The 25,914-nt window shown below is 31.5% G+C and overlaps 3 protein-coding genes across 3 annotated transcripts; 1 reads left to right on the forward strand and 2 right to left on the reverse strand.

Moving 5' to 3' along the window:
* Positions 1 to 372: 372 nt before the first annotated feature.
* LOTGIDRAFT_132728 (hypothetical protein) lies at positions 373 to 9,313 on the reverse strand (the record flags this gene model as incomplete). The annotated part of the gene is made up of 15 exons (XM_009067224.1): positions 373 to 537; positions 745 to 880; positions 1,242 to 1,372; positions 1,873 to 1,994; positions 3,080 to 3,201; positions 3,608 to 3,690; positions 3,918 to 3,972; positions 4,163 to 4,289; positions 4,652 to 4,814; positions 5,109 to 5,219; positions 5,600 to 5,727; positions 6,055 to 6,177; positions 7,682 to 7,729; positions 8,064 to 8,241; positions 9,215 to 9,313. The coding sequence occupies 15 exons, from the start codon at positions 9,311 to 9,313 to the stop codon at positions 373 to 375; spliced, it is 1,791 nt and encodes a 596-aa protein (XP_009065472.1).
* A 10,126-nt stretch (positions 9,314 to 19,439) lies between these two features.
* On the forward strand, positions 19,440 to 21,731 carry LOTGIDRAFT_132744 (hypothetical protein; the record flags this gene model as incomplete). Its single annotated transcript, XM_009067225.1, has 4 exons — positions 19,440 to 20,012; positions 20,313 to 20,435; positions 20,695 to 20,872; positions 21,298 to 21,731. The coding sequence occupies 4 exons, from the start codon at positions 19,440 to 19,442 to the stop codon at positions 21,729 to 21,731; spliced, it is 1,308 nt and encodes a 435-aa protein (XP_009065473.1).
* A 1,206-nt stretch (positions 21,732 to 22,937) lies between these two features.
* LOTGIDRAFT_168942 (hypothetical protein) lies at positions 22,938 to 25,807 on the reverse strand (the record flags this gene model as incomplete). The annotated part of the gene is made up of 4 exons (XM_009067226.1): positions 22,938 to 23,477; positions 23,883 to 23,987; positions 24,248 to 24,916; positions 25,688 to 25,807. 4 exons carry the CDS (start codon positions 25,805 to 25,807, stop codon positions 22,938 to 22,940), a joined length of 1,434 nt encoding a protein of 477 aa, XP_009065474.1.
* Between the last annotated feature and the right edge of the window lie 107 nt (positions 25,808 to 25,914).

A 25,914-nucleotide genomic window follows, 5' to 3' on the forward strand; every position in this document is an offset into this window, starting at 1 on the left:
TTCTACTCTCTGTCTTTATTTCTTCTAAAACTTTCTTCTCCACTTCAAAATATTTACCCTTTTCTGGCTTATAGAAATCAATCCTAGGAAACAAAAATGAGAATAGTTAGATTATGATTTGTAGAGGTCACATGGTTAATAAGGTTAGATAATGAGACATGAGAGTATGTGAAAATTATATTTCCAAAATTCAAATCATGACACAATTTCATAAATAAAGATTCTGTGTCATTAGTTATTGAAGGGAGTTAATAAATACCCTTATCGATACATCACAATTTATTTCTATCTAACACAATGCATAGATGAAAAGGAAAGAATTGCACTTCATCAATTCATTGGTCACATGAGAAGATAAGAATTGTATTTTTTTTACCTATCATAGATGATTCCTTGTACACCATGACGTTTCAATAAACCAATAGTTTCTTTATCATTATTATCTTCACCCCAGACAAACAATATCAAACCACTATCTTTAACTCTCTTTATTATAGATAAATCTTGTAGTAATCCTTCTGATTGTAAATCTACACCCTGAATTAATACATTAACACTATTTATCATAAGAGTTCAGAAATGTTGTCTTTGAGCATTTAAGCAAAGTCCAATGCACTGCCATAAACCAATAAAATATAAATGATAGGATTAATGAAAATTGATGTCTTTTTTAATCTCTCACCAGTCTTGTACCAAATCAATATATTTAACTTAATGAACTAGCTCATCTAAACATATTCTTACCAAAAAGCCTTCTGAAAGTGCAAAATACATTGCATTGTCATATCCTTGAGCTCTGATATCCATGTATGGTTTATATCTCTGTGTTGGTCCATTAGATAAAAATAATACCGGATATTTATTCTGTTTTCTTTGCAACCTATAGATTAAAGTAAATGTTATAACTCAAATCTTTATAAAAAATGTTTGAATTTCGACTGAATCTGATGTTTCTCTTAGCCCAAGGGACTGAAAAAACAAAAAATACAAGCGATTCTTAGTGTCAAACTTATCTATTTCTTTCACTTACTGTACTATTCTTAGAGCCAAATTTAATGTACATAGATTTTAGATTATTATTACCAAGATGCAAAACTTTGAAGATAATAAAAGTACTGGTAGAGTTTGTATTACATTGTTGAATAGTCCTATGTTAAGACAAATTAACTGTCAGGTATGTTCTTTGACTGTATCATTTTAATAATTAAACATTATAAACAATATACATCAAAATAACTTACAATATACAACTATCAGGATCAAAACTGGAGAAAATAATTCTACGTGACCCAGCCCCTTTAAAAACATCTTTTAATAAAATATCTATGTAGGTATTGTGATCCATGAAACCTGTCATCTCCCATACACCTTCCTATAAAACATAATGATAGTCATTCATAATAAGTTGAAGTTTAGCTCAAAATCACAAGTTAAATTGAAAGCCCCACTTTTTTTTCCATTTTCTATATACAGCCTTTAAAAATATGAAGCAGATCATTAAATTTTGCTCAGACTGCGTCGATACTGGTTTCCACACAGTTATTGGAATAATCAAATTGAATATTAAGGGGATTGTAAGAGCTTTTGAGTTTTATGACACCGATTACATCAATTAACATTCAGTGAGATGCCTGTGAATCTATCCCAAACACTACTAAAAATTTAAGAGCAGTTTTTGCATTAGGGACATCATCCATATTAAGGCATTTCTATAACTGCAGACATGGAAAATTTGACTGATGCAAATAGAAGCTCAAATACACTATTAAACTATATAATATAACAATAATAAACTCAATATTTTTTTTTAGATATCTATAGTTCTCTATACAAGTTCCTCTGGTGACAATTGAAATGTTATGATATACTTACAACATCTTGTAGAGGGTATTTTATTTCAATATTAAAACCTAAACTCTCATCTACACCTTTAAAACATTGTTGTAAGGTAGGAAATGGTTGAAGATTATCAGGATCTACATCACCATTAATATCTGTAGTAATAATAAAATCTCTTAAGCTTAATCAGAGCAATAATGAAACTTTTTTCAACTAAGTAGGCCATATGGGCAATAGTTCCAAAATCCTTTGAATAAAAAACAGACAAGCAAGACATTTTCATTCAAATAATAGCAAAATCAAGAATAAAAGTTGTGTAGAAATGGATTCAGAGGTTTGGAAAAGAGTAAGTATGGTCTGTTTCGCTGGAGACACTCGCCGCAATGTAGCATATAGAATAGAAGTTAGTGATGAAAGGGGCTAAATGTTACTTTATTGACTAATCAGTGCCTCATTTCTCAAATATTTAATTGATTTGTCTAAAGTTTTACATTCAAGAGAATTTATTGTAATTAGTTGTAATTAATTGTAATTAACAAAAAGGCAATAAATTTTGGGGTTTTGAAAAAACATAATCAGGTTCCATATTCATCAATGACCTTAATGGTATAAGAATATTATCTTTAATAAATCAATTATAATGCAAATAGTAAGTCAACTCATAAATAATGGTGACTAAAATCAACATTTAGCATGATTTAAACAACCAATCATGTTTAAAAAACAACCTTACCTATCAACTGTCCAAGTTGAGAAGACAAATGAGAAAGCTGAAATAAAATAACATGCAACCATTCATATTTTTGACAATTCACTTCCAAAATTACTACGGTTTTTGAAGATTTCAATGTTTTGACACCAACTTATAGAAAGATATATCATGATGGAATTTTGTAAACTTTTATGTGGATACTGATAGCATCGATTTACACCATTCCAATTTTCAGTGAGTGTATTTTTCAATTCCACTAAAATTATGTGTTCTATGATGCAGAGAATGCAATTGCTCTTAGATATTATAAGATGCCTTTGTGAAAGTGCACTAATGCATTTCTATAATAACAGGAAACACAGACATCTTATTGGAATATTGAAATAGAAGCTCTGATACACATAAAAGTGTTAAAAAACCTCTTTACAGGCTCTTTTAGAAAATTAAGCCTGTAAAAACCCTCTTGATATTGATTTCCCTTTGCAAGTCATAATATGTTAAGTGACTTTCTATTTGACAACTTGAAACTGAAAGATATGTATTTGAAGTGAAATATAAGTACCTTCATACTCTGTAATTGACGTAAAGTTAAATCTTTAACTGGTATTGGTAATAATTCGTGAGAAGATGTCTGACCATCACTAGGTCTTCTCTAGAAGTAAACAAATACAGAGATTACATTACACATTACAAACAATTCAGGAGTCTTCAATAAATTTATCTGAAACATGGCAAAATATGTTGACCAGTTTAACTAGGTTACAAAGTTTTAAAGCAAGTATTCATTCTGACTTAAATGCAAAATTTCATGTTTCTGTCTGTGGGTGACAACTTGCCATCCATGATCGAACAAAATTGTTATGTAACACCTGTTCTTGGTCATTTAATATTACAACCAATCATATGCTGTATTCTAAAAAGATTTAACTAGGTACCGGTATGTGTTTCTGGTATTTTCATTGCTTACATTGACTTGTATAGTTTAATCTCTTTTAAACAAGTTTTAAGAAGAAGCTTACGGCTCTAGAATCTATTGATAAACTTACATTTTTAGACATGACTTGGACTGCAAAATCATGATAAATAACTGGAAACAAATCTTTTGTCAACATAATGTCAAACTCTACTAAATCAGCTCCCTAAAATATAAAAATTAATTTACATTTATATCATATTCCCCAATCTGGTGTAATTCTAATTTTTACTTTTTTCCTTATTCATAGTCCAATTTGTGAAAACACATATGATATCCCATTGATATACTTATATACAATATTTCATGTACTTACAACATTTCTACTGTAAGCTTACAGGAATTTCTAGACTGGTTCACTAATATCACAAAACCTTGTCAAGTTCTACTTACATTTTGAGCTGCAGCACATAATGAAGCCACTGTATTTTCACGAACTAAGGCTAATCTAAAATAAACATATACCTTATACAATATACATACCTAGAGTCAAACTATTGTAACAAAAAAAGATCCCCCAAGAAATATGATGACCAAAGCACACAATCTAGACAAACTAGTATAATCTGACACAACAATATTGTGATCATAAGTTTAAAATAAGAAAAATCTTTTTGAGTGGAAAAATTGATACTCACTTTTTATAAGAAGATCCCATTCCTCTGTGACCAACATCTAAGGATTCAGTATGTTTCCAATGACTTTGAAAGCAATGTTCCATATCAAACTCTACACCTTCCAAAGGTTTGGCAATCATAAAGTTCACTACAATATGAAATAGTGTGTGTCAAGAAGTGAAACAAAGTTAAGAATAGTTCATGCAAGAAAATGGGAAAATTATGATCATAAGACTACCAATATAGCATACTGCAAATCAAAATACATAATCTACATTTCAAAAAGTTCCTGAAACTTGGATGTTACATATAAAATTATCTGATGCCTAGTTTAAGAGCACTTTAGTCTTGAATATGTCACAGAACTTGAGTCTACGAAATCAGTATAAGAGCTATTTGAATGAATGAATGAATGAATGAATGAATGAATGAATGATTGAATGAATGAATGAATGAATGAATGAATGAATGAATGAATGAATGAATGAATGAATGAATGAAACAGTATACCTGTTATTTCACCAATAGGTTTATGTTTTAAGGACATTATAGGTAGACGTTTGTTACCCAATGTATGATTACAGTTATTGGGTAACAAGTGACTGTACCCTATATATCTTGGTACATTTTTACCATCACAGTTATCATGTACATAGAATTCTAGTTGAAATCCCTGCAATAACAAAATATGAATATGATGCCATCATTATGGTAACATAATCATCATCATCATTATCATCATCATCATTTTGGGTTGATTACTTATATAAATATAGTTTTTTCTGACACTGATATTTATAGCTAGCATAATTAATTGATAATAGGTTGAATTATTAATTCTATATAAATTGTCCAAAATGAGCATTAGAAGTGGAGGGTTTTATATTTTCTGTTCAGTCTGAAGGACAAATACAAAAAAAAAACCATACTGCTCTTAAAAAAATTGCTTTTATTCATCTTTACTTACAAGAGATTCAGGAAATAATGTTTCAGATTTAAATATCATGTAATCATTTTGTTTATAAATTTCACCAAATTGATTCTGTTTACATGGTACACACATATCATCTCTTAAAACCTTAAAAAACAAAACAACTGGACATTATTATCAATAAACAGTTCTTATACATAATTCATTGTCGCAAAGCAAGCAATTTTAAAAATATCTATTACCAATACTGTACAATGTACAATTGCTAATACAGTGCACACACCTTCTTGCCCTATAACAAATCTGGAAAAATCTGCCTCTATAAATAATACCCACCCCTTCCAGACAAAACCAATCAATAAATTGATGTTAACATGCACATAAAGTTTCCTATTAATACAACAAATACATTCAGAAAAATAGAGTTTATAAGACAGAGTATAGTTGGTTGCGAAGGAATGTAATAAAGCCAGCTGTATGTATATTTAATATAGCATCTGAATGTTAATAAATCTAGGTAAACTTACAGAGATAAGTACTTCTGATAGCTGACAGGTCAACGGACCTTCATTACTATCTTCTTCACCAAAATCACAATAATTACTAAAACCACTGGTATTAGATTCGGTCTGCAATATAAGCAATATATTATATACTTACAGTAGTAGAGTTTCAGTGGTAGAATCTACCAAGTACATTTAAACCTGTAAACCAGCATCCTCTTGAAACTGACATATTTAAAAAGTCCCGACCGAATCACCAATGGTTGAAACAATTTTTGAGGGTCGAAACAAATTAAGGATATAGAGGCATTTGGTCTCCACTTAAAAAATAAATTTAGACAACAGTTAGATATTTGAAAGAAAATGAATGGAGTTTTATGTTCTACCTTTCTTCACCGGTCAGATATGTGAATCTTATTCATTATTTGTATTCTTATATAGTAAACTTACATGTTTTACTCTGTAATCTTTAGAAACACATTTAATACTATATGTTTGTGTTCTATGACGAGGTTTATACATGTTTATTGGGTTATTTTCTAATCGCAGTTGAATAGCTGTTTGGTCTGACAGCCATCCTTGTGTACCATAATTATACCCATCTGAAAAACAATTCATTTCAAAATTATAATGGTGACAATCTAATTTGTTTTCTTATTTAAGCTACAAAACATAAAGATAATAACTTGATTTCATTTTCTTAGTGTATATCAATATAATATATGTAAGGTTTGTTCCTACAAATATACTAGAAACTCTAGAATTCAAAAGAATTGAAAACAAGCTCTTGGTTAATACATAGAACTGTAATAGTTCTATGGTTAATGGTTTATACCACAACTAATAAAGTTCAATTTCAGCTAGTATAGTAGTACTATTTCATAGTACTTTTCAGAATAAAAAATACAGATGTTCAGATCGTATACCATTAAGTAGAATACTTTGACCAGAGGTAAGACATGGTCTAATTTCCTATACAAACATTACCAATAGAATGATGTTCTTGGTAATGTTTGTATAGGATATTAATAATGAGCTGAAAATTTAGATTGTAGACAAACTATATGTCATAGTCTTTTAAACTATCATCTTTCCAAGAACAATAACACCCAGTATCAAATTTTCTATGATTCTGTTATACTGTTTAAAAGTAATTCTCTGATTTAAGCAATTCTCACTAAAATTATTCTTTTTTTTAACTGTATCTCAGTCAGTTAAACACTTAGGTCAAAGGTAAATGATTTTTACCTTTTATTGTTTTTCATCAAAAATGTATATAAGTATGTATAGAAAAATACAACACATCAGGATCACCCCTTATTAAAATCACAATTACACAATATCAAGCTTTGAGCTCGAGCTCAAAATACTGAACAGGGACATGTTTTAATTAGTTGGTAATTAGGAATTCATCGTTACGGCAGCACTTAAACAGACCAGAAACCTCTGTGTTACTAGCTAAACATTATTCAAGGCTAGAAAAAGATCTGAGTTAAAGCAGACATCAAACCAATCAAACATCAACAAAACTGAAAAATAAAAGTTAATACTGAAAATTAAGGAGGGTTTCATTGCAAGCTGAAATGAAGCAGTGATAATCTGTTGATAAAATTGATATAACAATTGACAATATTCATATGTGACCTGTTGCAAGTCTGTAACAACTGATTTCAAAATTATATTGTTAAATAAATAGCTACTGTTAATTTCAGAAGCGTTCTACATCTATTAGACTTATATTCCAAACCTAGTTATTCTAAAGATACCACTTAATTGCTACTTGTAGTAATACTATAAGCTAATTACTTGTTAATATTTATTGAAAAATAGTAAATCTAAAGTAAATATGACAGAAATAACTAATATATTAAAGGTTTTAAACTAAGCTTAAAGTGAAGTCAGCAAAATGAAATTCTTTTTACTAAAGTAGCTATATAATGATTAAGATAGGTCAAACTAATTGAAGTCAAACTAATTGAAGTAGAAAAAAAAAACAATTAGACTTGACTATACTATGACATACAAGTAATTTTTAAAATTTCATTTTCTTTGTAATTAAAGGATAAATGAAAAAAAAATTATGCTTTATCTTAATAACAAACATACCATACTCTCCAAACATAGCTGTACCCATAACTTGTACATCTTTATTTTCTGAAATAGGGAAACCAAATTTTTAAGTTACATGCTTATAGCCTATGGGCAAAAGTAAAGATAGCTTGCCAGGCATGGTAACATACACCCACAGGCAACTTTATATAATTAAAACATGTGACAGTATGTAATATTTTACCTTTGGTTCCTCTTTTAATCGGAACAATTTTACCAAGTTTCAAACAACAAGGGCAATAACTCATTTCAAATATTTTTCGATTCTCTTTCTTTTCCAAATGCCTCACATATTGTATTTACAATCAACAGATGGATCAATCAACAGACCGACCGACCGACCACATTTCATGTGATAGTATAAAATAATTAGTTCTACCTTTAACATGAGCTAATCTGGGATTGAGATTAGTTTCCCAGTGTTTAATAAGGTATTTCTTCTCGCCGTCTGCTGTTTCTAATGGTGCTGTTACACAGAATCTATATTGTACTTCTGTATTAGCTGGTACATCTAATATAATCCACCATAAATCACTGTAACAAATTTCAATTACATTCTATATCAAATCATATATCTCAAGAAATACTTAAAAGATGAATTATGTGTTCATGCATCAATATAACATAAATAATTTAAATAACATGCCTCCCATTTCCTGGTTTTTCAATTAATATCAATAGATGTCTAGAGGAAGTAATCATGCTTTTATTAGAGATTTTACTAGACTGATGATAGATTTTTCAAAATACAGTACATAGTCCCCACTTTAAAAAGATTCAACATTGGTTTTCATCAATTAAACATAATATAATACATGTATAACGTTTATTTGCAATTTCCTATGCAATGTTTGGTTTTAATAGTAATTTCAATAATAATAATAATATTCTGTTGTTTTTATTTGTTACAGGATTACAGAAACCACAGAAGTCACATTAGAATGTTGAGCCAATAAAGTATCCTCAATGCAAAGGTTTCAAAAACTCTTTTGAATCTATTTGAGATTTACCCAAATGTAGTACCTTCCACATTAACTTAATATTTTCACTTAGAAACTAATGTATTTAGTTGATAGAGGTATGTAATAAAACTCCATACTGGCCCTTTAATCTGTTTCAATGTCAATGTAAAAATCACTGAAACTTTGACACTGAAAATTATAAAGGCATTAATAGTGTAATATGACCTTGGTTATGTGTTGCTCTACTAGATATTCATATACCTACCAATAATAACAATACTCATAATGTTAAATCATATATCAGCGCCTAATTGTTCCAATATGAATTTAGAATGTGTGGGTCTTGTATTTTCTAAGCTTACAGTTTAACAGTTTGGCTTTATTTTTCCAATGTTAATATCTATAACCACTGTTAGTTTGTTACCCCTACCTACCCTCCATCAAATTCAGTTCAAATGAATTAGATCTGAAGATCAGACATCATGACCAGATTAGTAAAAAACTAATACTAATAGTTGTTCACCAATTAATGAAAAAAAACTTACTTATTTATCACACCATTTGGTACATGTTTCTGAAGAGAAACCACATTTTCAGGATTCCAATTACCCAATTGAGGGATATTTCCTGTTACACAAACCACCTCATTTTCACTGGTTGGCACCATAACACTTAATTTCATTTGAGCAGTCATCTTATTTTTTTAGGAGTTACTAGTTAGTTACTGAAATAGAAAAAATATTGAATATCATATGTAATAAAACACTACTATTTCTGCATGAAACAACACTGCATATAAGATAACAACATTAAATACCCAGTATGATAAAACAACATTGATTATCATAACACAACACTGAATACCTTACCACACCATAACATTAAATATAAAAACAACATTGAATAACATACTGAGTGTTAGATGTTGCAGATGTGCTTACATTAAATCACCTGCACAATAACTATATATATAGTATATTCATCTAAATAAGGAACACTAAAAATTGATGTCTGTATATGATTATATTATAAGTTTATGTTCCAAGGTTGGTTGATTTGCTTTCACATATTGTTTAGATCACAGAAGTTACATAAATATAACTTATTTGTTAGTACATTGAAGTTATCAGACTAGAACTGTGCTGACTAGCTTCAAAATAACAACATGATCCTTTCTCTCATTTTTTAATGGCGTCAAATATTATCTGGATGTGTCGGTGCACACTTTAATCTGCAATTGGGGAAATTCTCGCTGGCTTCTGTGCACAGAGAAATTTGACATATTGTAATAAGCCCTGGAATTTTATTGGTTGACCTTAAGGCCCGGTCATAACAAATACCTGCAATTTAGCTGACAATTAAGACATGTTAGGATATCTTCAGATCAAACGTGCCAGATCACTCCCAGAGATTTTGTCCTAGGACTCTCACTTCATGAAACTCAAGACTCAAAACACTTACATATTGGTTTAATAACATAACACATTCTTTGATTACAGTCTATTTCCAGAAATATTACAATATACACAAACTTCATGTATTCTACAACACTATGTATATATCTACAACAGAGCTTCCTCTATACATACTCTATTAAATATGATAAGTCTACACAGTGTTTTATCATATCAGGAAATGCACAAATTACTGAAAAATAACACTCAAACAATCATTAGGATTAGCATGTTGTGGTTTTTAACATTCTAACATTACACTAACTATGTTATAATAATTGATTGGCAATATGGCAGTTTAATTACCAATTTATATCTAGGCTACAAAAATTTCAAGGTTACAGACTATTGATGCACTCATTCTAAAATATGTCAAAATTACATACCAATTATACAAACTAATATCAAATTCCACAAGTTATAATTGTTTGAATTAAAAACAATTACCTTTGACAAAGAAATATGAAGGTCAACCAATCAAGATCTTAAATCAAATGGCAAATTTGTTTTAACATTATGCTGTGCACATTTAAACTAAATATAATAATTAATCAATATATTTCTTAGTATATACATGTACCGTAACATATTGAAGATCACAAGATATATACACTATTTCTGGCTTGTATTTAATGCATAGTGAATTAGTTCACTGTGCATGATTGCATTCAATTTAAATATCTAAACAGTTTTAATAAACAAGTATTTAATTGGTGCAAACCAGTTTAATGAAGTGACTAACTATGATGCATTAACTTATAGACAACCAATATAACAGGATATGATAAATCATTAAAATATTGCACTGTTTGACACGTGAATTCAAAGCAATTGAAATTCTGAGTTTGTTGTGAAGTTTTCATAAGCTTACAAGGTATACACAAAAGATGATTTTTAGAGCAAATATCAAACATAGGACCGTTTTTTCTTAACCAGCTAATGTTCATAAGTGTATGAGCTCACTGTTTCTACTCCTCAAGTCAAGTCATATCCAACTCTGTCCTGCTGAGGATTTGATGCCTAAAACTAATTGGTTTTGACGTTATTTGTTGCGATATATAATAAGACAACCTTAAAGTCATATAAACAGCTTATGACATAACATGACATTTGTTTTGTAATAAATATTTAGAGACCACTCAAATAATGAATTTAGTAAAATAAGAATATTCAAACCCTATATTGATTCCATTAACACCACCATTTTGTGTTATCTTTAAACTTTTAGTATTCAAAATCTTATCTGGATTTTACAACTTACAACTTCTTCTTATTCTACACACTTAATTCAATTAGTTTTCCCAAGGAAATTGAGTGACATTAGCTCAATCCTAAAAGACCAGAAAGATTTATATTGTCAAAACCACTGCCCTTTGAAGAGTTGAAATGGTAGCAATGAGTAAAGTGAAGAAAGAATAAAAAACAGTTGGCAACATTTCATACTGAAGATAAGAACCTTTTGACCAGGATGTTAGGTATAGTACTAGTATCTATTTAGAAACTACCAATATTATTAGCCAAGTCAAGATAACTGACCTGATTCTGTATTTGTAAACAGATGTAAAAATCAATCTCATATAGCTACAACCAAATTGCTGTATATAGCCAATTCTTCAACTGCAGCAAAATTCATACAGCCACAACCCAATTGTAATAGCCACTTCTTGAACCGCAACAAAATTCATACAGCCACAACCCAATTGTAATAGCCACTTCTTGAACCGCAACAAAATTCATACAGCCACAACCCAATTGTAATAGCCACTTCTTGAACTGCAACAAAATTCATACAGCCACAACCCAATTGTTATAGCCACTTCTTGAACCGCAACAAAATTCATACTGCCACAACCCAATTTTTATAGCCACTTCTTGAACCGCAAAAAAATTTATACAGCCACAACCCAATTGCTATAGCCACTTCTTAAACCGCAACAAAATTCATACAGCCACAACCCAATTGTAATAGCCACTTCTTGAACCGCAACAAAATTCATACAGCCACAACCCAATTGTTATAGCCACTTCTTGAACCGCAACAAAATTCCTACAGCCACAACCCAATTTTTATAGCCACTTCTTGAACCGCAAAAAAATTTATACAGCCACAACCCAATTGCTATAGCCACTTCTTAAACCGCAACAAAATTCACACAGCCACAACCCAATTTTTATAGCCACATTTTAAGCTAACAGCCAAATTGACAATAGAGCCACAACATAATTTATACAGCCACATTTAAATTCTTACAGCTTCATCAACATTCCAAAGTTAACACAAATTAAGCATAAAACCATAATCTTTCTGAGTTTCATGAGTGAATGTAGACAGGTGCAACAAATAATTTCTATTAGTCTAGATACATTTTAGTTTAATTGACAATACTAACTTGCTAGGACAAATTCCCTTGGAACATAAAGCAGAAATTATACTTTTTCATTATTACCCTTATTCAAAATGACATATCAAGGCCTGAGGCTTGTGAGTCAAGTTCAACCATAATCTTTCAAACAATTCAAAGAGAGAATGTCATTGACCATCTAATCAATATACCATCTCTCATAGTGCAATAAACACCTATACCAAACACCATGGTTAGTATAATGATATTTTATTTACACCTTACCTTACCTGCATAAAAGTCCGAAGTCCAATTATCCAATTGAGATAAACTAAAACATAAATTTGAAGCTAAAAAACATTAAAATGACAAATGACATCCCAGAAAATAAACACAAATCATGTTACCTACATGGTTATCTTCTACAAATAATAGTATTTACCTGATTATGACCACCAAGATAGTAGCCAATAGGTTTTATATAATGACCAGTAGCTAATAAACTTCTACCTTGAAATATCTACTGTAACAGATGGCAGATATATATATATACAGTATATGACACGCTCTGTTGATCTAGTCTGTTGATCTAATCTCAGCAGTAATGTTATATATTTATAATAGACTGCCAGTCAAGATAACATACACTCTCTTATGATATCTATAATCAGCTAGAATTATCTTGTAATATACATATCATACCTTTAGTATCTACAATGGATTACTTATAAATATTCCAGAGGTGCTGGTTGAGACAGGTTAATTAACTGTTATAGATTACTCACTTTGGAACCTTATTTTTTTTAGCCAGAGTGTGGTTTAGAGGGGTTCCAGTTTAAGAAGATTTTCTTCTATAAATTCTATAGACTTTTTAAATACCGGTATGCCTCTTTAGTGGGGATGTCAGTTTACAGGGGTGCCCTTCAGAAAGGTTTCACTGTAATAGTATACCAGCATGCCAATCAAGATAACATACCTGTAGACTCAGCTAGTAGAGTTTTACTTAAAAGGTGCTTAGGTTGACCTTGCAACAGGCAAAATAAGCTTAATTTAGAGAGACTGTATCTCCAACAATTGCTGTCTATTGACAGCTTCGGATATAATCTGATCAATGACTAGAAATATTCAGTTTACTGTAAGCTGGAAAATTGCTGCTGCCATCACTTGCTCATATTTAACTCTCTTTCAAAATTCAGACTAAGAGTTGATCTGAACAACAGAAATTTGCAATCACTCAGTTGATCTCAGTTAATTGCAATCAATTGATATGAGGAATGGATCATATGACTCTATGCATGACAAATAGAAAAAACATGTGGAAATTCGTAATATAGCAAAGGTAAGCTTATCTTTCAGACTGTGTTATTTTTACGGACTACTTGGAAAATAGGTTAATTGAAATATATCAACAGTGGCATAATGATGTATTATAGTTAATCAAGAAGCGGAACGGCACAAAATAGGACGTAAACAAGGTGACTTTCAGACACTAATAAAAGACGTAGTTTAGATTACAAATAAATGACTGTCCTATCATCAAAACAACTTTATAAAGAGTGTTTTTTGTAATATTATACCACAATATACTACTACAGTACTGGGTTTTCAATAACAACTATTATTCTTTAAATAAGATTTAAGAGATTTTTATAGCAAAAACTGCTTTTAATAGCTTTAGAATCTTTTGCAAAAAAAAATGTATAAATAAAATAAATTTAGAAAGTGAAATGAGAGCTCCAATCCGTTATTTTCATTTTTTTGTACGGAATGGTCACAAAAAGTTCACGGTTGGTCCATCAATAATAAATACTTCACTGTCAATATCGATTATGTAAAAAAAATTTTGCTACACTAGAGCAAATTTTCAGGCATTTAAAGCACCAGCATTTGGAGGGCTTTGTCTGAGGTTCCACACTTGACCTAACTGCAATGCTGGCGTAGTTAAGTAAGTGTTGTGAGCTCCCTGAAGCTTCAGTAATTCGAAAAGTGGAAAGTAGTGATCACTGTAGCTAATTTAGTCGACTAACCCTGCGATAAACATACTATTACATGTAGTAGATAAATAAATGTGGTATCAGTAAACTACAGCACCAATCATTCTTAATACAAACTATAGAACTTTTTACTCGCTTTGTTTAATAAATTCAATTAATTACATGTATATATCTATTACCAATGGCATGAAATCTAATGGAATTTTACTTCCTACTCTTCTGCATCTAATTGGTCTCTTGAAGACAGGCAACACCATGGAGTGTGCAATGAGGGAAATATTTCCAGGACAACTTTTTCCATTTTTAACTGTAGGTAGAGGGAAGCTTTTTCCATGTCAGCCCCTCCAATATCACTCACAGGAGGGAAATTTGGACTCAAAATCTAATTGTATTATCTCGACCTATGCTATGATTAAATATTTCTGTTACAAATATCTATTACCCATATAGCTAGAAGCTAGTAAATAAAATTAAAAAAAAAATTTATACATTTTGGGTGAACAATGCTGAACATTGTGCCTTCACACTACAGCATAATCATATTCCATATAAACAGAGCAACAAAACCTAATATGTAACTTCAGGCAAACAGTTGAATATTCCTTCAGTTTAACTGTGAAAGGTTATCACTGATAACATAAGTTAAAAACATTTTATCAAGAGTATTTTAAATTAAAATGACCTTTCCACATAACATGTACATTATTATATAAACTTTATCAATATAAAACCACATAACATGTTTTGTAAAACTACTGAATAACCTATTTCTATAAACCTTATAGTCATTATTCGACTTGGCTTATCATCCTCTACATCAACAAAGCCAAATACATTTCAGTATTTTTATACCACAAAGCAATATTCTGATGACTAAATATCATCATTTTCTAACTTGGTTTTCAATTCTTTAGAACAAGTAACAGACAGTTATGTCAAAGGTAGAGTTAGGGCACTCTAACACTGAATTTGTCAGATTCCATATACAAATCATGTTTGTTTGGTATTTCTTGATCTTTTTCATTATATTGGTATTTCTTGTCCTGCCAATATATTATTTTAATTTTGATAGATTTTATATTATTTCTTACCATATGTTAATATCAACAGATTACAACCATAAAAAATTGTGTTAATTAAAACATTAACCCAAACAGCTGATATACCTCTAATCAGACAGTATCTAATAAGAGAATAACAGTGTTAAGCCTACTGATAAAAGAAAATACAATAGACAACTAGTAATGTGAATGGCCTGAATGGCTCTGACAGATACTGGTCAACCAGAGACAGAAGAACAATCTCTTGGCCTACATAAGATTCTTTCAATGATTTCCACAATATTCCACTATGTTTAGGCTATTTTCTCAAATGATTTAGTCATAGAATTTTAACTATGAATAAACAAGTATGTAAACTTTTCATAATAAACTCAGTTAAGTACAAGAATGGAATGACAAAAATCCACACCTACATAAACAAAATTAAAGGATTTATATTTTGTGTGTTCTTGAAAGTAAGCTAAGATAGCTGATGAAAATGTATTTCTCAATGTATAAAATTTGTCATATTGACAACTTACTTTAATTTTCCTTAAAGGGATTGTAAAGAGATTTTCAAATCTTTTTATGTGTATTGGGGACACTGATAGCATAAAAAAAAGTTTTAGTGCAATGGCAGTAACTACAGACATCTGAATGAAATTTGGAATGGTGCAAATGATGCTTAAACGACACTTTTTCCATATCAACCGCTCCCACAATCATTGAGAGGGGGAAACTTGGTAGCAAAATCTGAAGGTATTATCTCGACCTATGCTATGATTAAATATTTCTGTTACAAATATCTATTATCCATATAGCTAGTAGCTAGTAAATAAAATTAAAAAAAAAAAAATTATTTAATATATTTTTGGTGAACTATGCTGAACATTGTCCCTTAACAGTACAGCATATTCATATTCTAAATTTTGTATGAGTATTGAGGACACTGATAACATCAATAAAACACTAAGCTTTAGTGGAATTGCAGGAACTACAGACGTGTGATTGAAATTTGGAATGGTGCAAATTGATGCTATCATCAGTGTATTTGATACACATAAAAAATTAAAGGGTTAAAAGCCATCACTGGGTCCGGGTCCTCTTTCTTGTTGTAGCAGCAAAAAATTACTCAACTGAAGAAGGATTGGAACCTCCTGCACCTAATTGCCTAGCAGTTACAATCCTACTGAGCTATTTACAAATTAGGATTTCTCACTCAAACCTTCTGCTTTAGTTTTAAGACCATGGCTTTATTACACTATTACAGTCACATCCAGAAGTTAGCTTATAAATAATGCTGACACTTACTTTAATGCATGCGTCACTACTCAGTTCTCTTCTGATGTTCTGTCTTTAAAAAAAAGTTCAGTGTAAATGATGATGCAATGTCACCCTTCGACTTTGTGATCTACAATACTAAGTGTTTTCTACAAGTTGTTTTCCCTTAATCTAAACAGCATTATTATTATTCAAGTCGTATCACGATATCAAGTGAAACAACATAATAATCACCTTCACCTCATTCATTATTTTGATTTTTATCAGGATATTGATTGTTGTTTGTTGACAGGCCCTAACCGGAAGTAGAATACTCAAAGTAGCTGAGAGTATGTCTACTTACCGCAATGTGATGTAATGTACCGAAATGAATAGCAATATTAAAGTAAAGACAATCGGAATTTACGATACAAAGTAGTGATAAAAAGATAAAATTAACGAAGGTTTATATCGACTTCACATGAAAAAGGGAGGCCTTGGTGCTATACCTCCGTTATGCAAATGACAAGATAGACGGCATCATTCACCCCACCTTTCTTTGATTCTTAGAGTGTTGAAAATATGTCAGAAATTTGATAGCAACTGATAAAATTGTCTTTAGAAAGATATTATAATTTTACTTATTATTACGTCATTAATACGATCCAAACTATCGTAGAGCCCATTATCATTGTATTCAGTGTGTCTTTGGCGATACTTGTTATTTAACCGCTAAATAAGAACAATTTAACATTGATATTACACTAAAAACAAACCTTTAATATCAATCAATTTGTATTTGTATCTTCACTGTACGTATTACTAGATTACTAGGAGCAACTAAGATTGCTGACTTTTCGGTCATTAGTCAATTTTAAAGGGAAGTAACTCGTCAAAAAATACAAAACAAATTGAAAGTTGAAAGGTCTTCATCGATAAATTATCAAAAGGCCCTATATCATGTAATGTAAGTATTCCAATATTTTCTTAGCCTATTTATTGTCTATCAGATGTACTCTATTTTATTGCTTTATTTGTACATGTAGGGATACTACTCTCTGACTACAACAATACAATGGTTTCTGGATTGAATTTCATTTCCTCGGAATTTTCTGTCCGAAAAGTATGTCATTTTCATGTGAATTTTCTGAGAGGGAATTGTGTCTGTTTCAAATGTAAAATCACCGAACCTTATTCAGACCTTCTATTGACCCGAAGACATTCTAAGAGAAAGGGTATACAGTTGAAAATTTCATTTAAACTCAATGTATTCAGTGAGTAGAGATTTAGTGCTATAACAACTACAGTCAAGTAACTTAATTTCGTGGAAACCTATTTTTCGTGGATTTCCGGAAAGGATTAATAATTTACATGTGCGACCTCGCATGACCTCCGCATTTGCTTGTTTTGATAAATATGAGTTTTCTGTACAATATCAGCTAGTAGAATGAATTCAGTAGTTTCAAGCATGGTTAAATATGTTAATGTATACTTTGACAAATACAAAATGGCGGATTTCAGTTATTACCAAACGTCACCATTTTTTATCGGCTGAATTTCCTTATAATCCCCAGCGGTAATTGGAATTCCAAGTGTCGTCTGCTAGAATGTAGTCCAACGAATGAAGTCACGTGATCAACTAGCGGATTCCGTGTCAGCAGAAAATTTCTATGGAACACAAAGTGGACCATATTCTTATGTTGTTTCAGTGACTTTTAGCACGCTACGTATCTTATTTTGTCGGTCACTATTTTTTTTTTTAAATCGTGGTTCTTTGAAGGAATTGTCACTAGTTATAATGAATTGATATTAAAGATAAATACTAAGAGAAGTTAATCATACCACACGGTATCCATACAACATGTTTTTCTAGACTTATTTATAGATTAAACATTGTACACGAAAATAGGTTAAAAAATTCGTTTCTTTAACTTTGATGAAATTCGGTGTTGAATCCTTATATCCACGAAAATAGGTTACACCACTGTATTACTAGTCATAAGAGTCCATTTGAGTGAGATTAAGACTGACACTGGCATTGTCATTATTCATTCAGTGGCGGAGCCAAAGGGGGGGCAGAGGGGACAGCCGCCCCCCCCCACAGCCACGAAAGCAAGTTTTTCGGGCAAAAATCTCACAATGATATTAGAAATTCAGGCAATCCCAGATATTCTGTCCCCCTCGGACATAAACCTGGCTCCGCCACTGTATTCATTGTTTTTGCTGATGTACAGCAGAATGCTATTTTCAGTGTTACAAAGTAATTGTGACATCAGATTAACAGAATATTGTGTCAGTGTTTGAACATCTCGACTGATTTCCCTTTATCATAGAGTTTTGAAATGAGTCAGTAATCATATACACAATAAATACTAATCCATTGTTATTTAAACCAATGATTATATTAGTCAGTAGGGTTGTTTTATTATAGATAATAATTTCAGAGGTATTCAGCAAACATTGAATGGGAAGAATTTAGAATGAAGAAATCTAAATAGTGGTAGATATACAGATTTAAGTGTTATTTTCTTCCAGTTTATCTGTGTATCTGTACTAATAGATGGAATCATGTTACCAGGAGCTGAAGGTATCATAAGGCGGCAGAAAAAGGGTCCAAGTATGGCAGTGTCGGCCAAACAGATAGAAAGAGTGGTCAATGATTCTAAATATAGATATCACAGGCTGCCTGGAAAAGCCAAGATTATGTTGTTTATTTCATTGTTATGTTCATTTATTCTGTATTATTGTATATACAGAGTTATTTTCTCAAACGACTTACAAAATGAATCCTTTTTGGAAACTGACAAGTGCCCTGCTTGTTTTGGCTCTTCTGCTTGTGGTATGCTCTTAGACAATCATATAAAGCTTACTGGATGGTCTAAAGTAAGATTTTTGGATGTAGTAAATGTGAAAAATGTTCATTTTGGAAAACACATCTATAGTGAAGAGGATGTTGTATTGAAGAAGTTAGCTCTAAACAACGAACTAGTCAAGGTTGATAATGCTCTGTGTAAAGATGCTAACAGACCAGAAGGTTGTGATATCGCACGAGTGATTTACAAAACAAACACAGCCCATGCCTTGAAAGATAAACCAATACTACCAAAACATTTAAATAGTTTAGAAATTGGGATGTTTACATGTGGTAGCTATAGATTATTAGATAAATTATGGAGTAAATACCAAGAAAAACAACCTAATAATGTTATTTTATATAGAGATAAAGTACAACTAATGTATATATCTATGGTGAATACTGAATCACTTCTTATGCAGGTAACAATTTTTAAACATTAATGAACATGCAGTCATCAGTAATGGTTAAGGATAATTTTATCTTGAGCTAGGCTACAATTTGCTTCACATTCACCTTAACGACCCTCAATAGTTTTCCCATAATTGTGTTTTCACCATTTCTCAGTTTTACTCCCTAAATATCCTATAAGCAAATCACTTGAGTAATGTGTATACATATATAAATAATACCTGCTTCATAAAATAGATGCAAACACTTTGATATTCTCATTAGTAACACTTACATTACTGAATAATATATACAAATGTATTTTTTTTCAGACGTTTCCTGCAAGTGATGGCTGGCCATTCCCAAAATATTATGGTGCATGTGGGAGATTTGTGGTTTTAGAAAATGCTGGAAAACCTTTAACTGAATATTATAATGCTCCATTTTCTACAAGGGTAAGTTATTGCAGCATTAGTGATGCAAGTGAAAGCAAATTGTTCTTGACTTTCAGGAGCTACCAATTGAATTGATGCACTAGGTTATATGAAAAATCACACCGTAAGAATAAATATCTATATATCACCAGATGTAAGCATTTCATATGTTATTCACAAGCTATTATAATATAAAGGAAAGAAAACCCTTATAATCCCTTGAAGTACATCTGTGTTTTAACACATTTTATATTTATCCTTATTTATAACTGTTATTTAGGTTGATTTAGCTTATCAGTTGATGAAAATGGCTATTTTAATGAGTGAAAATAAAGAAGATTTTATATTATACTGGACTGATATACAGTATGAAAATTTTGCTGTTGATGTTGCTGGTAAAGTGAAAATAATTGATGCTGAAAATATCATTGTTGTTGATAAAATGGCTATCGAAGCTAGTAAGTGATTGTTTAACTTTATCAAACAATTATTCTTATCAAATAAATTATCAAGGATACCCAGAGTATAATGACAAAACGTAGTGACACATGACGTCATTTGCTTGATTGACTGTGATCAGTATGGTGCCTTCTTTCCTCATTAGTCCAATCAGCCAGGCTGTAAATTGGCTTAGGTAATCTGTTCCTGTTTAGATTAGAATGTTGCTATGGACTGTTATCTTTTAAACGATGCGATAATGTTGAAGCCATGATAAGAAACATTCTGATGCCAAGGTCAATGCTTTAGAGACTCAACTTCTTTGTATAATTCAAGACAGATGAAGGATATCTTAGTCAGTGGCAAGATAAGTTGTGAAGAATTGGTTGTATAAGTTTGATTGTCTTCTGCTAGGCATCTAATTCATGTATTTTTTCCTTTGTAGAACAACCATTAGGCTGGTCGGAACCGTATGAAAGTAAGTTTGATGATTGTGAAGGTCGGAACTGTTTAACATTTAGTACTGATAATCTATGTCGGCATATGTCTTCAGACCATAACTATTATGCGTTATGCCGTAACTTACTGTCCAAATATGGCACGGAGCCGGGAATGTCAGGAGGTTTGTTACATGATATGCCAAAATATGCCGAGGATGATTGGGATTTACTGAATTTGCTCAATGAATGTGCTTATCCTTCTAAACCTAATGGTAGATTTATAGTTAAAGAAACACTTCTAAGTGCTTTTGACAATTTACGAAATGTGGACAAAGTCAAAGACGTCAAATTTGGAGAAACACAAAATGATGTGAAAATTAATTCTAAACATAACTCAGTGAAAAAAATAATAAATTCTATTGCAGATGAAACTAAGTGATATTTTTTTTTCTTGCCAGCTTTTGTGCTTTTAGCTTTTTTATATTAACCTACTGGATAGGATTTATAATAGATTTTTTCTACTGTTTTAAGTCTTGTGCAATCAGGTAAATTCTTAGAAATATTCAAATTGAAAGGATACATAGTAATTGAAACTATAATAGTTATACTTGTATTACTCATAATATATATGCTCTTGTTGTAAAAGCATATTGTTGACTAGCTAGATGTAACTTATATCTTGCAAATGCTTTGGCAAACAGTTCTCTATTTATAAAACTTTTACTTTCAAGAATATATATATATGCCAGAGCACTGAACCGTTTTGGGAAGTTTGACATTTTTTTAAAATTTTCGGTGTGTAATTTTGTAATAAAGTATGGGTGATCCAGTAAGATTTACAGTTGTCTGACTTTCCCTGAATTTAATGAAAATTGCATGTACTCTTTTTTAAAGCCTAATGTCTAGAAGTAGAGCTTTCATTTTAAAGCACTTTTTTCAGAATTGTTATTATGGGGTTAGTCTGTACCAATGTAAATCATTTATATTATGCAATCATCAATGTTCATGAACACATTCCATTCAAATTTGTATACATTTGTTTATTGATTTTTTCTGATAAAATATACACTCAATAAATTTATATATATATATATATGTATTTTCAAGATCAAGCATTGTACATCAAATAAACACTAACAGAGGTATATCTAGAAAATGCCTTAGAAAGGGGCCAAAAATGAGAGATGTCTCTTTGAGGCGAAGCCCCAATGGCCGAAACTCCTTGAGGCTAGGGGGCTGCAAGATTCTCCCAGATGCCAACGGAGTTCAGATTGCCTGAGATGAATTTTGAGCTTAATTTTTAATAAGACCTTTCACAGGCCTGAGTATGACCCTCCCTGTAGATAGGCCAGTGAATACTAATACTGTATTGGTATTTTTATTTGGATAGGTTAAGAGAGGGTTAGGTTAAGTTGACCGGTACTGAAATTCTTTGCCATCATAAATTCTGTTACACGGCTACAATTTAGGGAACTTTATACTGATGGTCAGTCGACAAATTCAAAAGCTATACTGACAATTTAAAAAAAAAATCCCTGAAGGAATTTAAATGATGGTGGAACAATAAACAATCCAATAGTCCGAATATTTAATGTTATTTGTGTCTGTAGTATAGTTCAGCCAATAAGAATCGGAAAATTATCTCTTACAAGTCACCAGCCTTCCTTGCATTACTACACACTCTGGCTCTAACCTTAGCATCACGACCATCGTTTCTGTTAGTTACCACATCTCTTAATGAGAACTTATCTAAGTCATACTTCATCCATGATTTTAACAGAATGTTCATGGCAGACTCATCATAACGGTGACAGTTGGCGTAATATTTAGCACTCGACAAATTTGGCGTGTCGCACGATCGTTTGGAACCAATGGGCGCTATACACCATTCTTCAATGGTACATGCAACAAGCCATTTCATAAACCTCTGTTGTATGGTATTAGTATTGTGTAACAGAATCATATTGATCTCAAAATGTGGAACCCTCTGTAACTTTCGTGTATCGGAACTAAGATAATAATACATATCAGGATGAGTTACTATGTATGTAGAATATTTCTGACGTTGGCCAGCAAAAAGTATTCCAAACTTTCTGGAATGTTGAATATATGCGTTCATCTTCTGTCGGTTGATGACTAAATATGGTTCAATCCAAATGAGATGACTCATATGTGCCAAGGCCATCTGAAAAATAAATGGTTACCATGTGGTTACAAATCAAAATTATTGTGTGACTCGTCGGGTTTGTAAAACCTACGGAAACCCTCGAAATCCACTTAATCCGGCGCTTGAGTAATGTATTTAGGAATGAAAAAGTTTATCCCAACTTCAGCTCTTTATTTGCCCGTCCACTTGATAGAATCTGTCAGGTACATCTAAATGACAATCATATCAGTGAGTAAAAGCCAAACGACAGCCAAAGGTCGTACAAACTGAACTGATTAGCGTAAGTGGATGTCGGTAAACTTCCCGACCCACATCACTCTGAAATGTGCATTGTATCATACACTGGTGAGCTGTTCATGATCCAAAGTTGAAATTGCTAATGGATTCCTTATTTTGAATACCATGGGTTGAAAGTAAATTTACCTGTAGAATGATAGGTCTCCATAATTTATTTTCTAGATCTCTTATGTGTGGAGGCCAAACTTCAATAAAACTTGGTTTTACTTGAACTTGACAAACTGTCTTCAACTGCAATTAGAAATATATCAGAAATTAAATGAATATAAACTGTATTCAACAAGTCAACCATCATCGAGAATAATCTGAGATATAGAATGTCGTATGTGACTTGGTTTGGCTTCTTGATCTCAAAGTTTATAAAGCTCATTGATGTGTGTCTTGATTGACTTGTTAAGTACAGCCTGATAAAAGATCCATCAAACATCATCTCACTGCTAACTGTGTAAGCAAGAATCTCCAAATTGCGTCCTGCAGAATTACATACATACCCAGTTTTTCTGATCCGAATCCATTCCTATATCATAGATAACAATACTAGCAGTAGGGTAGTGGTTTTGGATTGAAACTACCAGATTTACCACATCTTTAAATGTTTTAGTCCAAGCAGCACTGACAAAATATAGCAGCTCCACGCTCTCGTGCATTTCAGACTCATTATCTTCATCAAATTCTTTATTCAGTTCTTTAATCTTCTTGAAGAACTCGATACGTCGTTTATGTTTCTCTTTAGCTATTTCTGGAGAGTCATCACCCGTGTCGAAATGTTCACCCTTATGGAAAGGTCGATTCTTTGCCGGATGTTTTCTATCGAAATCTTCTATAGCTTCATCTTTAAGTTCTTTTAGATCTTCTTCCTCCTCGGGATCTGGATTTGGTTTCTTTCGTACTACCTCTTTCTGTTTTTCCTTTTCTTTCTTTTCTTCTTCCTCGATCATTTTATCAAGTTCGTCGACATTATCTGCCAACATTTTAGCTTTACCTTTCGATTTTTCTTTCTTGGGTGGTTCTTTACCCGCAATATTAACGTCCATATTCACGTCTACATTCTTGTCGAACTGAAACTGTTCATTTCCTGTGTCAAAATCATTACCGTTTTCTGGGAGCTCGACATCTGTATCATCATCATAAAATACCCCACCTTGTTGTTGCTGTTTGTTCTGAAAGGGAAGAAATGAGAACAAATAAATCATGTAAAAACAACGAAGATTTTTCGAAGGAGATGGCGAGATAGCTACTTTAGTAGGGTAATATTATGTGATAATATACGAAAAAATGTTTCAAAATTGCTCGTGTCGAGTTTGAAACAATGGTATTTTGTTTTAGGTCAGATTGTGGCTAAGGTCTTCAGATTAATCGGAATATGTAGGCCTACATGTACTGCTTGGTTGGCTACGTTGGCACAACACAAACAATATAGCAGCTCAAAATTAAAATAAGATCGAGATCTTAAAGTTCACAGGCTGAAGAATGTTACGTAGGCCTACAGTTTTTTCAACCATTAGCCTTGTCACCTGTTTATTGAACACCTAGTGGTTTTTCATTACAGATCGATGGTAAATTTAATCTGGCAAATCCAAGCGATCAGGCTCTCCCCAGAAAAAAAAGAGAGAAAAAAAATTCGATGCCATGCCTGTGTTTCTGATTTTCAGACTCTCACCATCTCATCAACGTATTACTTACATACGTGAATACAATTTTTTAAAATAAGATTACAACTTCATTTGATTTTTGTTTTCTGAGAGTTTGTCGTCTCCAAAGTTTTCGATCAAAGGCCCTACATGACATAGGCTACTTTGATTGGTTAAAAATAACGTAAACAGAACAGAACTTTGGTAGAAAACTCCTTAGATTACAATAGAGACGGAAACTATTAGAAAACAAAAAAGAAGGTGTTATCTAAAGTAAAACCTATATGTCGATCAGTTTACCTTGGTTAATGTGTCAAACATGCGAAATGCAAAATAGGCCACCCCTATCAAAATACCATACTGAAGAAGTCGTTTTGGAGAGAGTTTCTTTTGAGTTTTAGTTAATGTTATTGTGTTCATTTTGATATATTGTAGACTTTCATAAACGAAAGAAAAGTAGATAAAAACTTTGGTTTAGATTAAACTTAATCACAGTTTTTTTTTTTTTTCACAAATCTTTTTTTTTT

Source organism: Lottia gigantea (assembly GCF_000327385.1).
Source record: "Lottia gigantea unplaced genomic scaffold LOTGIsca_80, whole genome shotgun sequence".
In the NCBI taxonomy this organism is placed as follows: Eukaryota; Metazoa; Mollusca; class Gastropoda; family Lottiidae; genus Lottia; species Lottia gigantea.